This window comes from Aedes aegypti, chromosome 2 (genome assembly GCF_002204515.2).
Source record: "Aedes aegypti strain LVP_AGWG chromosome 2, AaegL5.0 Primary Assembly, whole genome shotgun sequence".
In the NCBI taxonomy this organism is placed as follows: domain Eukaryota; kingdom Metazoa; phylum Arthropoda; class Insecta; order Diptera; family Culicidae; genus Aedes; species Aedes aegypti.
The window spans coordinates 27,450,097-27,464,342 of NC_035108.1; the positions used below are offsets into that span (position 1 = coordinate 27,450,097).

At 39.1% G+C, this 14,246-nt stretch overlaps 1 protein-coding gene and 1 long non-coding RNA gene across 7 annotated transcripts in view; one reads left to right on the plus strand and one right to left on the minus strand.

Moving 5' to 3' along the window:
- The window catches only part of LOC5575910 (trifunctional nucleotide phosphoesterase protein YfkN), a 95,124-nt gene extending 83,907 nt beyond the window's left edge, over positions 1-11,217 (plus strand). For 2 of the 6 annotated variants that reach the window (XM_021840351.1, XM_021840352.1), the window contains exons 2-8: positions 2,245-2,468; positions 8,027-8,348; positions 8,409-8,495; positions 8,558-9,885; positions 9,941-10,036; positions 10,096-10,172; positions 10,741-11,217. In XM_021840351.1, coding sequence (XP_021696043.1) covers positions 2,340-2,468; positions 8,027-8,348; positions 8,409-8,495; positions 8,558-9,885; positions 9,941-10,036; positions 10,096-10,172; positions 10,741-10,840 — 2,139 coding nt within the window. In that variant the 5' untranslated portion in view covers positions 2,245-2,339 and the 3' untranslated portion in view covers positions 10,841-11,217. Of the gene's footprint in view, positions 1-2,244; positions 2,469-8,026; positions 8,349-8,408; positions 8,496-8,557; positions 9,886-9,940; positions 10,037-10,095 lie in introns of all 6 variants that reach the window. The other 4 variants (XM_021840354.1, XM_001662236.2, XM_021840353.1 and 1 more) reach the window with 3 other exon arrangements.
- A 1,712-nt stretch (positions 11,218-12,929) lies between these two features.
- Positions 12,930-14,006, minus strand: LOC110676632. Its single transcript, XR_002500586.1, has 2 exons — positions 13,700-14,006; positions 12,930-13,641 (listed from the first exon to the last, which is right to left on the minus strand). It is a non-coding gene; the product is annotated as an uncharacterized LOC110676632 (long non-coding RNA).
- Positions 14,007-14,246: the final 240 nt, after the last annotated feature.

Sequence of the window (14,246 nt, forward strand, 5' to 3'; positions counted from 1 at the left end):
GTTTTTCAAATAACACGTTGAAAAATAGCTTTTTTATCATCGGGCAAAAAACCTGCGGGGCAAGATGGGCACCCCCATAAAAAGATGCAATTTACTAAAGAAAACTATTATTTTTCAATGCTTGCAATATCCGAAGATATTAACTATAATATCTGACGGTATTTATCTTCAACTAGCTTAGTTTTTGAAACTTTTATAAAAAAATAAATAACTTTTCACAAATTGCTAAGATTTTACCTAAAAAACGATCAAATTTGTTGTTTGTTTATATATTTTTTAGAAAAACAGTTTTGTGCAAAGGGTATACCGTATGTCAAGCCCACAGCTAAATGTGGTTCTATAATTTCACACTTTTACTTAATTTTGGTGCTCATCTTGCCCCAAGGGTGAAAACTTATTAATATAATCAAAACAATTGAAATAATTTTCAAATTTGATAAAAGTTTTGCTCCTGATTATCTACAGAAGATTGTTCTATAACTATACGGCCAAAAACATATGAATTAATTTGTTTACGCAACAAAAATATCACTTTCAAATGAACAAATCTTATATGAAAAGGTAAATTTTTGGACTACTATGTATTTTTGACAATATTTACGTTGTGCTGTTGATTTTTTTGCTGAAATTTATGGCCGTCATATTAATTTTATGATATTCATCTGAACCCCAAATAATTTATTGAAAAAATTCGGTAAGGAACGACACAAACTAGGGGTGCTCATCTTGCCCCGGGTGCTCATCTTGCCCCACATTCCCCTACATAAAAAATCAGTTTTAAATGTTTGCCGCGACTAGTAGTCTTGGTCTAGGAATTTAGAACCTGCGAAGTAGCACGTAAGCAATCATTGGGTCATAATTGGAGGTTTGAACATGGATTGATTACTCATAAATTGCGGAGAAGTTACTTATAAATTGGAATAATGTGAAAATTATGCCTTTGAAGACCATGTCAAAGGCCCAATAGAGTGAAAGGCCCTATAGAGTAATGTTAATACGAATTTCTATTTATTGTTCAGCATTTGCAAATACATCACCCATGAACGTATGCTATAGAATATTTTAGGTTAAATTGGGAAAGTTGTTTGAAAATAAACCAAGACTTACACACTTAGATTATTTTTCACGAGCTCGGCTGTGCGAATCTCGGTTTTCCGATTTTAACCGAGGCTCAGTTAATAAATTGTCCGGTTGCTTAGCAACGAAGCACGTTTTACTGATACTCGGCTTTTATTTCCTGAGATCCCAGAAAATTTATTTGTCCACCGACTTGGCAGTGCGGATTTCGGTTAAAATTAGCCGAGATTCGGCATTCTAAATTATTTGAGGGTGTACCTATAGTTATGGTAGTACCATTGGAGTTCGAATAAATTAGCTACAAAATTAACACTGCCAATCGACCTATAGGCTTGGTAATACATGAAATAGTTGAACATATTGATAAAATTGCTTCAAAATTGATGAAACACCACCAAAGCTGCTTAAACTTCTCTCACTTGTACCAATAGTTACGGTAAAATGTTCCTATAATGGAGGATCCCATAAGAAAACACCGGATACCGCAACTATAGGAACAAACATTAAAAACATACCGCAACTAAAGGAACAGTGTACTAATAGTGGAGGTATTATTTCTCACTGAAAGGTAGTTCGTTACTGCAAAATAATTATTATTTTCATTGAGTCGTTACTTTTCGTTACAACAATAATATATTCAATCGTTTCACTTCTTGAATTTTGAGCGGTTAAATGAGAATCTATGACTATAGGTCGAAAGACAAAAGGTCAAAGGACCTACGAAATGAGCGCTGCTGTGTAGGAAAGAATTACTTGGTGGGTAGGTAATGACGATACTTTTATGCTATCATTCAAATCATTGCCAACGGCCATTGAAACTCATCACAGGCGGGTTCCGCTTTGAACCTTTTTGCAAATGCGTACGCTTTCTCCTGCTGGCAACAGAAAAGAAAAATGCTCAATTGTAATTATTTTCAACTTGGCGTTTCAAAGTTTGATCGATGTTGGTCGATCCATCCTGTGTACTGTCCATCCCGTTCTTTCAATTCCTTCCATCCAGCGCCATTCATCCTGTCCATTTGTCTCAAAATTTAATATATTTTCGTTACAGTCCATTCGTAGAATTTAGCAATCAATACATATTTCATATTCTCATCTGCTTCGTTTCATTATCGCTGCTGACTATTTCATCTGATGCTCGCTATTGGACGTGTGCTCATCATTCAGAGTCATTTTACGACGGGGGATTCACACCACCCGAAAGAAGCAACAGCAGTTCCACAGTAAGTGAGAGTGACCGTTGAGACCCTGCCTGACGACAGATGGCCGGCTTTGCGTCCCAGGCGGCGCTCCGCTCCAAATGGGGCGACCTGGTAGACAGTGGATCGACCAGCATTGAAACATCGGAAGTGTCGCAGGGGCTCAAAAATGTCGTCGGATGGCTGAAACAGGTGCCTGCGGGGAACTGTTCACTGAGTCGATGTTAACTCGCTTTAGAATATGTAATGAATGTGCTTGTGATTCCGTGAATGTTAGATAGAAAGTGTAACCATTCCAACATGTATACGACGAGTCGGTCTCGTAATTTTTGGCAGCCCAAAGTGTATTTTGGAGACACCTCGTAAAAATATAAGTTATCATGCGTCTCCATCAAAATTGATGGATACGCATGGGAATTTATAATAACCGACATGATATAGACATGATATGTGTTACTGTTCCACATTTCCACCAAACTGCACTAAATATATACGCTGTATGTTAATCATCTTGTTTTTATTATTATTATTTAGTTCTTTTTTGCACATACTGTCACAAGTGTTATTAGTATTATTTCAATCATTATTTTAATTTCTTATACCTAGGAGTTCAGTGTTCGGCATCACTATCATCCTGATTTGGCGAACCTTAAATAAGCTAAATTACCAACAATTTGTCATGTTATTTTCGTAGCAGTTCTGAACTTTTACGAGTTAATTGAATTCACCTATCTGCTTGAACGAAATAAAACGCATATCAATAAACTTAACCCCGAACTAACCTAAAGATACAAAGCACTTATCGTCGCAATAGAAGATAGCAAATAATTTAATCAAAACGTTGGATAAACTTTTTATTCATTATTACTACAGACGAATTCTTCTCAGAATAGATTCAATTTTACACATGTTTTCGGTATGAGAGAATATTTGTTTTCTAAATAAATCGATTATTTTAATTCAAGAATAACTTCTGAAAATGGTCTATGAGTTTTTGCAATTGATTTGATAAATTATAGCTCCGAAACTCTTGATTTCAGAGAAAAACATTCTATGGAGAAGTTGAAGTGAACCCTTTGAGCTACAAGAAAAAAATATATAGGGTCGATGTACCAATAGCCGCATAGCTAAGAACAAAAAATCATAGAAAATCGAAAAATAACGCTAGCGTCATTATTTTTACATCATCTGAAAGCTTTTTATCTTGGTTTTATGGGAAAAATATGAAAACTACGAAAACTCAAATGTTTCTATTTATTATCGCGTGTGCCACTATAGGAATACATGTGCCTATAGTAGCACTATTTCTAATTCCTGTTCCTATAGTAGCACTAGCATCACGGCGTTGGAAAAATACTTATCAAAATCGTATTTTTACAAAACTTTTATATTTTTCCTACACAGTGTGGATCAAAAGCTTTCGATTGATGTAAAAAAAGTTCTTATTTCATCAATTATTTTGTATAATAAAAAAAAGTTTCTCTCAGTAGTGCTACTATAGGAACAATAGGTTAACTAAAGGCGCAAGGGAGCTCAAATTTTAAGCAAAACTAATTATTTCGATCATTTTTTGAAAAAATCAAGCTGTGTATAAATGGTACTTAGATTGATAGCTCCTGACCTTCATGTCAAAAAATATTTTGAAAAGATTTATAGCAAAACGGCCGTAAAAAGCCACTAGTGCGACTATAGGGGACTGTCCACCAAGGGAACACCGACCCTATTGAAACATTATTTCATTTTATTATCATTTTTACAAAAATAAAACAAAATTTTATTTTAAACAAATATTTTAAAATATTTTCCAATTTTCACCGTGGAATCTTGATAGGAACAAGACGATTGATTAAAATAATTTTGAAACATTATGGTTATCATGATCACTTCTCTGGAAGTAGCCATTTTTTAAATTACAGTCAACTCTCCATAACTCGAAGGGACCATCAAGTATCAGTATCGAGTTACAGAACACAAAACCAGTGCAATTGCGATCCAAAGAACCATCGAGGTAGCCATGAAAACTAACTTTTACTATGTTTCAATTTGCCTAATTGCAAATATAAGCTTTGTTTTTGGAAAAATGAATTATTTTTTCAATGTACATTTTTTAGCCCAAACGGTTCAATGCAACTTCTTCATAGAACATTGTCAACTGTTTCGGAGCTAAAATTTTTGAAATAAATTGCATGCTGAAACTCAGGCCATTTTCAGAAGTTATTCTTTAATCATTATAAGTATTACTGTATGCATTTCTTTCCAGATTTTCTCTATTTTTTCAGGAATTTCACAAGAAAATTAAATAGTGATTTGTCAATCGAGTTCGACCAAGATTTCCGTTTAGATCATTTTTAAAAGATCAAGGAATACTTTCTCCAAATACGCCTCCGCCGATTTCTTCAGATTTTCCTCAGAATTGTCGTTCAGTTTTTTCAACATTTCAACCAAGAATTTTGCAAGGATATCTTTAGAAAATACTCCGATAGAGATTCCGCTTATGGTTTCTTCAGAAAGTCCAGCTGAAATTCTCAGAGAAATTTCTCAAGGAAGGACTTAAAGAACTTATCCAGGATTTTTCCCGGGAATGTCTCCAGGGAATCGTCAAGAATTTTTTAAGACAGTCCCTGAAATAACCGCTGATATAATTTGATTTATATAGTGAACTGATGAACTCTTATGAGAAGTTCTGAAAAACTCTCTAAGTTCTGAGGAAATGTCTTGGACGTTTTTTTAGATGAATGAGTTGGAAAAATAATCAACTGAATCCCTGGATAAAATCATATTGGTATTCCTTGAAAAATATTGAACAGAATCTCTGAAGAAACTTGTAAAGGAATGAACGGTAATATTACTGTACTACCCATGGTCGACGTAATCACCAGCACTATCATTGTTGATAAAATGCGGTTTTTTTGTTCCCGGCTGCAAGCTTGCATCAGTTAACAATTTCAATCAAATAGTTTGTGAATTAGCTAAAGAATGAAATTCAAAAGTTCACTTAGGAAGGTTTGTTGTATTATTTCATACTTTTGTCAACTAAAAACGCATACATCATTTTATCCGAAGGAACAGTGTGTTTGATGAACAATTACTGCCCTGAATCGCAAGTCAGTCCCTTCTGCATTTTCGTCAAAATTGAGTTCAGTTCAGTTTTCAACATCTCTTCCAATGCTCTTTCAGCTGCACTAATGAAATAATATGATTTATTCGGAAAAATTAGGGAAAAACAGCAAGTCAAATTGTCCCATAATGAAAAGAAACCGCATATTAGTCCCGCTACAGATTTTTGCACCGTGAAACACAAAAATGCAACTTGTTTTGATCATCTTTATATTTTTCTCAAAAAGGTATCGTAGTAAAAAGCAAGTTGTGAAAGTTTCATTAAGATTGAAACATATTATAATCCTCTGGAATTTTTTGAATATTCGTATGGAAAACGAGTTTGAAAGCCCATTTTCTCAATGCCTACTTTTTACAGATGGGACTGACTTGCGATTCACGGCAAATTATATGGATGAATTGACGTAAACACCTGGTCACTGTCATAGCAACCTGGTTTATACGCTAAATTATCCGAACAAACACCAGACAAATCGTATGTTTTTTCGGATACGTTGGTGTATGTGCTCGCGTTATTCCGTTTTACTATTATAACTCAAATATTTTCAACAAATAAACGCGGTTCGCACGTTCAACGAGTGTATTGTTAGGCAAATAATGCATAGCAATGAAAACATGCATTTTGAATATATTGGCGCTTACGTCGACTATGCGAACATGAACAGAGGTAGTATTTGTTGGTGTGAAACCTTAAATATTTTTTGGAGAATCAACGAGAATTTTACATGAAAAATTACTCGAGAATTGTTTGGAAGAATTGTAGGAATAATCGTGGATGAATTGTTGGAGAAATTTCTAGATAAATTGATGGAGGAGCATAATGTTGAATCACTGGTCGAATTCATAAAAAAAAACTTGGAAGATTTGCTTATAGATTTCCAGTAATAATTCATGCATTTTTTGTTTTGCAACTTGAGATAAACCGTAAGTGAATTCACGAAGAAATTCACACAAAAATGGATGGAGAAATAACAGAAAAATTCGAACGATGCACTTTGACGAACTGGAATAGACACTCGGAGATTCTCTTGGAAGAACTCCTGTAGGAATCTTTGGAATTTTCTAGAGTATTTACCAAAAATCAGTGGAATTGATACAAAAATTTCTGAATGAAATACTGGAATAGCCCTTTAAAACATTTTCAGAGTAATTTCTGTGGAAATTCCTAGTACAGTCACCCCACGGTTATGGATCAACTAAGCGTCAATTTTCAAAACAAACCATCTTTAAAAATCATAGTGACGTTGTACAAAACAAAATCACCTCCCAGGCAGTAAAGAATATAGTTGTTTTCAAGAATACATCTACGAAGAAGTGTCATTTTCTATGGAAATTTCAAACGTTATCGTTATCTGTGGGATGATGTGGATCAGTGGTAGAGTAGGATCCTTATTATGGATCAAATCGACTCATATTATGGATCAGAGCACTATAACAGCAATTTATGTGCGCGGTAAATGAATGGTGTGTTAGTGAAAGCATACGTCTTGGCGTTTATTTCGGAATCGTCTTATAATTCACAAGTGTGGTATGGTTTTCAATGCCCCACAGATATGAATCAACGCTTCTAGGAATATGGCTCACATTTTATTTCCTACGGATTTAAAAAGTATGCTTAGGCATATTATAATTGATAGCGATGTTGTATAGATGTATGGCTCTCGTAGATAAAATGTGTTCTGCGTAATTGCAACTCTATTTGATGAGATGCTATTCATAACTGTGGGGTGACTGTAAGGTATTCGAATCAAAATTCACTGCAATGAGAAGGAAAATAGTAACTTTAATGGCCATTTTGGTTAAAAAAGAGACTTCGGAGAACTTCCATTGATATTGACCAATTTTCTAAAAAAAGACCCGCTACCAACTCTGTATTCTTTCAGAATAACTTTTTCAAAATGTATTGAGGAAAGCAAGCTGATTGAATGATAGCTAGATGTTGCCAATTGACAACTGAAAGCGTTTGTCAAATATGTCTACCAAGAATAATATGCTACTTTCTAGAAGTTTGTTGATAAGGATGATTCTGTAGAAGATCTTTTATTAAAAAAAACTAACTACAGAAAAACCTGAAGTTCATAGACACAAATCTCAATTTGGACAAATTGAGATGCAAAATGAACTTTAAATTTAAGTACCAATTGGCTGGTAAGCCGTATCAGTGACAACAACCCTAGTTACTTTCTACAGGTTTAAAATCTGTAGCTCAAGAAGTTTTATGTCAATCTATTTATCTCTATCTATTCATTAGATGAAATTATGTCAATCTTACTTTTTTAGATCGTATGATAAGGACAAATTCTGCGAGTTTCAATTCTATTCATAATCTAAATTGTAAGTGATCCTAGTTAGTAAAAGAGTACTATTGAAAGGTTCAATGTATCGTTTCTGTAAATATAATTCTTGGTTTTGCCTGTTTATCGCACCAACGTATTCTTCATGTAAAAAAAGCACAACTCTCCTAATGTACATATTTTGTGTAAGGCATGTCAAATCCCCAACAAAACCCCTTTTCGAATGTATTCACTCTACCCCTTCCGTTGTCGTAATTTGGAACAAATCCGATTAGCGCGAATATGACTCGACAAACTAATGTCTTACCCTCATTTTCCCCGTTTTTCTTTCGCCTACAGGCTTCGGTGGAAGTGCGAGAAGCCGGCAAACGAGCCGTCACCACAATACCCCATCTGAGGCACCTCAACCCGGGGACACTGATTAAGCAGGGCATGCACGCGAATGAACGGACAGCAGCCGGAGACAACATGAACAGCACGACCAGCAACGACATCCACAGCAAGCTGACCATTCTGCACTACAACGATGTGTACAACATCGATGCGACCTGCAAGCAGGAACCGATCGGAGGGGCTGCCCGGTTTTGCACCGCGGTCAAAACCTTTGCCCACCTCAATCCACTGGTGTTGTTCAGTGGGGATGCCTTTTCGCCCAGTATGCGTAAGTATTCCACACCTAAATCATTTAATCGTTGAACTCATTTTCTACTCTGATCAACAGTGAGTACCTTCACACATGGCGAACAGATGGTCCCGGTTCTGAATTCCGTTGGAACGCATTGCGCCGTTTTCGGAAATCACGACTTCGGTAAGAGAGATCTCAAGTCAAGACACGATACATCTTTTAATCAATACATTTTATTCCCGCAGATCACGGCCTGGACGTGCTCGCCGAATGGGTAGAAAGGACCACATTCCCCTGGCTGATGTCCAACGTGGTAGACAACGAGACGGGGCGTCCCCTGGGAGGTGGAAAGATCACACACATCTTGCACCACAACGACGTCAAAGTAGGTCTCATCGGGCTGGTGGAGAAGGAATGGCTCGACACACTGCCGACGATCGATCCCAACGAGGTGACGTACATAGATTTCATCAAAGCCGGCAACCAGCTGGCGGACGAACTGCACAATCAAGGATGCGATATCATCATTGCGTTGACGCACATGAGAACTCCAAACGATATTGAACTCGCCAAGCAGAGTGGGCACATCGATCTGATCTTGGGAGGACACGATCACGTGTTCGAAATACTCAACATTGAAGACACACATGTAATCAAGTCAGGCACAGATTTTCGGCAGTTCTCGAGGATTGGTGTCAATACCGAACGGAATGAGAATGGTAAGATTAGCATTACGGTCGAGAAGGTCGATGTGAATTCAACAAAGTACAACGAAGACCCAGAACTGAAAGAGGAGTTGAAAAAGTACTCGGAAACGATCGAGTCCAAAATGGATGAAATCTTGGGTGTGTTCCATGTCGACTTGGAAGGACGATTCTCTTCCATCCGTACGTCGGAGACAAACTTGGGTAACTGGATTTGTGATGTAGCGCTGGCCGCAACCGGAGCCGATGCGGTCATGATCAACTCAGGAACATTCCGATCCGACCAGATCCACGTGGCAGGTCCGTTCACCATGCGTGACTTGGTAAATATAATTCCTATGCAAGATCCACTGATAGTGCTAGAAGTTACGGGTAAAGTATTACACGAAGCGTTGGAAAACTCCGTGTCCACCTATCCCAAGTTGGAAGGTCGTTTCCCACAAATAGCTGGTATGTCATTTGCATTTGATCCGACGCAACCGCCGGGGCGACGCGTGGAACCCAGACTCGTGCGGATTGGTGACGAATGGCTCAAAATGGACCAAACGTACACACTTTGCGTGAAAAGTTACATCTACGGAGGGTGCGATGGATACACCATGTTCAAGGGTTGTAAAGTGTTGATGGACGATGATGCTGCACCGGAGCTTGGGTTGGCGATTCAGAACCACTTCAAGGCGATCGATGTCAGGATGGGAAAAGCACACCACACTAAGCATCGACAGTCACTGGTGACGCTTTCGCGACGACACAGCATGGTGCAGATGTTGGAGAATCTGGAGCTGGACGGTCCGACACCGATCCGGCGGAAATCCACTATTACACAACCGATGCGACACGCAAGCATGGAGCATGTCAATCGGGGAAAGGTGAGTTGATTTGTAAGTTACAAAAAGAAGACTTATCTATCGTTTATGTTTCCAGCTACTTCGACGAGCATCACTAGACGACTTGGAACAAAGCAGTTGCCAACTGTCGCCAACCATTCAACATCGGATAGTGGTGGTTCAGAATCAAGAAGTACATTTTGCATTACTTTCAAATTAAGCATTGCATAAACGTTCGTTTACATTTTGCAGCACATTCGCGAGATGATCCTGCGACGAGAAACAATGGAAGCGAACTCCATCATCAAAGAAACCGACGAGCTAACTCCGTAAGTGTGGTTCGAGTTGGCTCGTCCGATAACGACGAGTGGTGTGTGCTATTCATTGAAAACCGGAACCGTACCGAACGGCTCTTTTTACACGACTCAATCTCATCAGCAGCGCTCTCTTTTGCATACCTGCAACACTATTTATTGCCTATCATCATTATCATACAGTATCATTGTACATCATCTGAGCCGCCTGGTTTGTGATTTTCTGTTCTACATGCATACATATGGGCCAAGCCCTTCATTCTTCGTGCACCGAAGCAGCTTAAGATTTAGGACATCTCAATCACGTTGCACTGATACCTCAGTTTGAAATCCGTCTTGTACTAACCATATGCTCTATGAAACATAAGAATACGAAAAACAGACCGTAATGGCAGCAACATTAGGGATAAACTCATGCATAGCCTATAAATATGAAATAATTTCGGTCGAACCAGACGTCCGCCCTTTAGTTTTAATTGAGAAGAGCGACACGCAAATGCCGTCTATCAAATAGAAAAAAGGCCAGAACAAAATTGCACGCAAAGTTAACAGAATGTATCACTTTGAATCTTCCCGCCGGCAGCGTAACCATGAACGGATTCTACAACTACAACGGAACTGATCCAGTCACCGCATCCTTCCCTCCTCAATATTCCCAATCGACAACAGATGGTTTGTTCTAAACACTGCATCTTTGTGCCTCAAGACATCTTCCCAGTGATTTGTGTTTTAAAAGTTTGTTTTCATAATTCGTTAAACTAAGAACTTTAGGTCAACCCAACCATTGTACATAACTCAATCACACCATTCAGTCCTGAATATATTGTTATTGTTACGAACATTTAAAGAAAAATAAATTTATGGTGGCAGTTTAATGTCGCCATGTTGTGTATTCCCGTTTTGACTCTATATTCTATAAACGATATATTATAAAACATATTTTTTATTCTTCATCAATCAAACCTCAAATGTTGTCATAAGGTTTATCGTTACTCTTTGACATAGTCTATTGATATTCAATTTTAATAACCTGTATCCAAAATAGCGCAGCCGAATAAAATAAAAACATCCCAATCCACTAGATATGTGTTGAATGATATACAATTCATGAGATAATGGTCATCGTTAGAAACGAAAAAATAGTCAGTCAAACTAACAATGGTCCCGTACTGATTGTGTGTGTGTATAGTGCTACTAGAACGTACACTTTGTACTGTAGAAAGCAGGGCATGAGCATCCGAATAACTTACTGATGGGCAACCGAGGTTGCGTGGTATGTGAAGGATCATTCAGCTTTCTTCGGAATCCTGTGTAAGGCACATGGATGGATTGAGAGAGGAAAATAAATTTTAATTAACGCAAAATAAGGTATTTTTGTTTGACGACCATCCGAAATCCTAAACGGGGACTCACTTCATGCGAGTTGAGTATTGTCACCTCGATAAACAAGATCATCTTTTCTACCTCACTCCACTCGTAGAATAAAGTCTAGTACAGGTCGGACTCGATTATCCGGAGACTCGATTATCCGGGGACTCGATTATACTTACTTACTTACCTTTTTGGCTTTACATCAATTATCTTGATAAAGCCTCGCCAACAATAATTCGCCAATTCACTCGGTTCATGGCCGCTTCTCTCCATCCTCGACTGTGATCCACGCTCTCCAGGTCCTGGTGCACCTGGTCAATCCACCTGGCCAATCGCTGCGCCCCACGCCTTCTTGTCCCGACTGGATTCGTAGCGAACACCATCTTTACAGGGTTGTTGTCCGGCATTCTTGCAACATGCCCTGCCCAGCGTATCCTTCCAGCTTTAGCTACCTTCACAATACTGGGTTCGCCGTAGAGTTGAGCGAGCTCGTGGTTCATCCTTCGCCGCCACACGCCGTTTTTCTGTACGCCGCCGAAGATCGTCCTTAGCACTCGGCGTTCGAAAGCCCCAAGAGCTTGCAAGTCCTCCTCGAGCATCCGGGGACTTTATTATCCGAGATCCGATTATCCGGAATTTTAGACTCGATTATCCGGAATTTGTTTTTTTTATGTTCTTGTTTTTCAATTTTCATGCATAAATCTGAGATAATTTGGTATTGCAATATACAATATGAATGGTTTTGCAGTTTTGAACGTATTTGAGAAAAGGAGGGTTTGAAAAAATGGTTTTTTGTGTATGCTGATAAAAATTTGTTTTTTTTCTTGTAAAGACCTCTACTGTTCCTAGAAATAATTTCTGGCTACGCCACCGCATCGTATAGATTTGGAGGATTCGATTATCCGGAGTGAAAAAAAATCGATACTCCGGATAATCGAGTCCGACCTGTACGTATTAAATTTATGTTGGTGTTTCTTCAATTAGTTCCTGGATACGTAATCCTTCCGATTATATTCTGGCGCTGATGGTGTGGTTATCGCAAAGAACAGAGACTCGAGTTCGACGATAGGGATTGTAACTTGCTAGCTCTCAGGAGAGGTAATTAGTATCTTAGGGTCGCTTATATGGCTTACCTTTCACTTACTATTACGCCAATAAGAAGAAACTCACTCCAAACAGGAACTACAAATTGAAAAGGGACCCCTATTCACAGGTGTCGCACGTGTAAATCGAAGTACCAACTCAGCACCATGGGTTCTCAAATGCTAATAGAAAGATCCCCAAGGAACGAGGCTTGGTGGTTCCGTTATGAACCCGAACAAGGCGGACAAACGAAAAAGTGGTGAAAAACTAATAAATCAGGGCTGCGCTTTTACAAATAATGGGCGACCACCGAATCAATTCATCTTAACAGGTATTTATTGTAGTGACGTCACAAACTTGGGGTATACTTGCATGCTTGGCGATCTTGCGGGTTCTTGTGGGTGGTTTTGGCTGCTGAAGATCATAGTGACGTCATTCTGGGCTGGCGGTGGCACATATTGACGACACAGGGTGGCTGGATTGGTGGATGGTTGGCTATTGGACGGGTTGCCGGAATAAGCGTAATCGGCGACTCTCGGCGGACGGTGGTTGTAGTTTGACTCGACGGACGGCCGTAGCTTAGTGCAGCTTGGTTGACGGCGGACTGCCAGATGGAAAATGGCAGAGCTTTCGGCGGACTGTCAAAAGGGTGGCTTGTTGGTCGGCAGACGGCCGGACTGGAGATGGCTTGGTCTTCGGCGGAATGCCGAACGGATGGCTTGTTTGTCGGCGGACGGCCTGACTGGAGATGGCTTGGTCTTCGGCGGAATGCCGGAAGGAAAATGGCTGACACTCGGCGGGCTGCCTGAGTGGATGGGGACTTGGTCCGCGGCTGATCACTCGGCGGACTGCCGGAACTGGTGGTGGCTTGATCCTCGGCGGACTGACGGAAAGGAGAATAGCTGAACTTTCGGCGGACGGCCGGACAGAAGATGGCTTTCCCAGTGGTACGTCGGATTCTCCGCGGATCCACCGCGTGAATCACAAGCAAACAATAGAACAATGATGCTTTTATGGCTACAATGGCTGGCTATAATATTAAATACAATGAGCATAAAGTACTTTTAAACAATGGTTTTACCACATACCGTAATACTATTCACTACTTCGTACTATTGAACAAAAACTGCCTTTTTGCCAGCTTGATTTTCGCCTATTAAGAACAACACAAACTTATTAGAAAATTCACCACTTGAGGTTTTTAACAATGACTACTTCAAATTTATGGATAAACTAGTCACGTCGCGCACTACTAATTCACTCGAGGATCTGGTTTGGAAAGAGGACGATCATGGTCCGTCGATGAGTTTTATTAAAATGAAACGCCTTTTTAGTTGTATTGGTGCATGACAGATAGAATGTGGTTAGTATTCCGTGTTTTACGTCAGCGCCATCTGTGATAGATTTTATTCTAACAGGGCTGGATGATATTTTGCCCGAGCTCAAACTGCTTGAATGAATATTCTAAATAATGGGTAAATGTGAAAGGGGAACAAGGTTCGCTCTCCTTCAAGCCATAATTAAGGAGGCGCCAATGTTCTTCTTATTTATTGGGAATTAAGGCATTGTGAAGGATTTAGCTTGATGGTGGAGCCAGCAAATTATAATTGAAACCAGGGGTTTCAGGATGAGCGC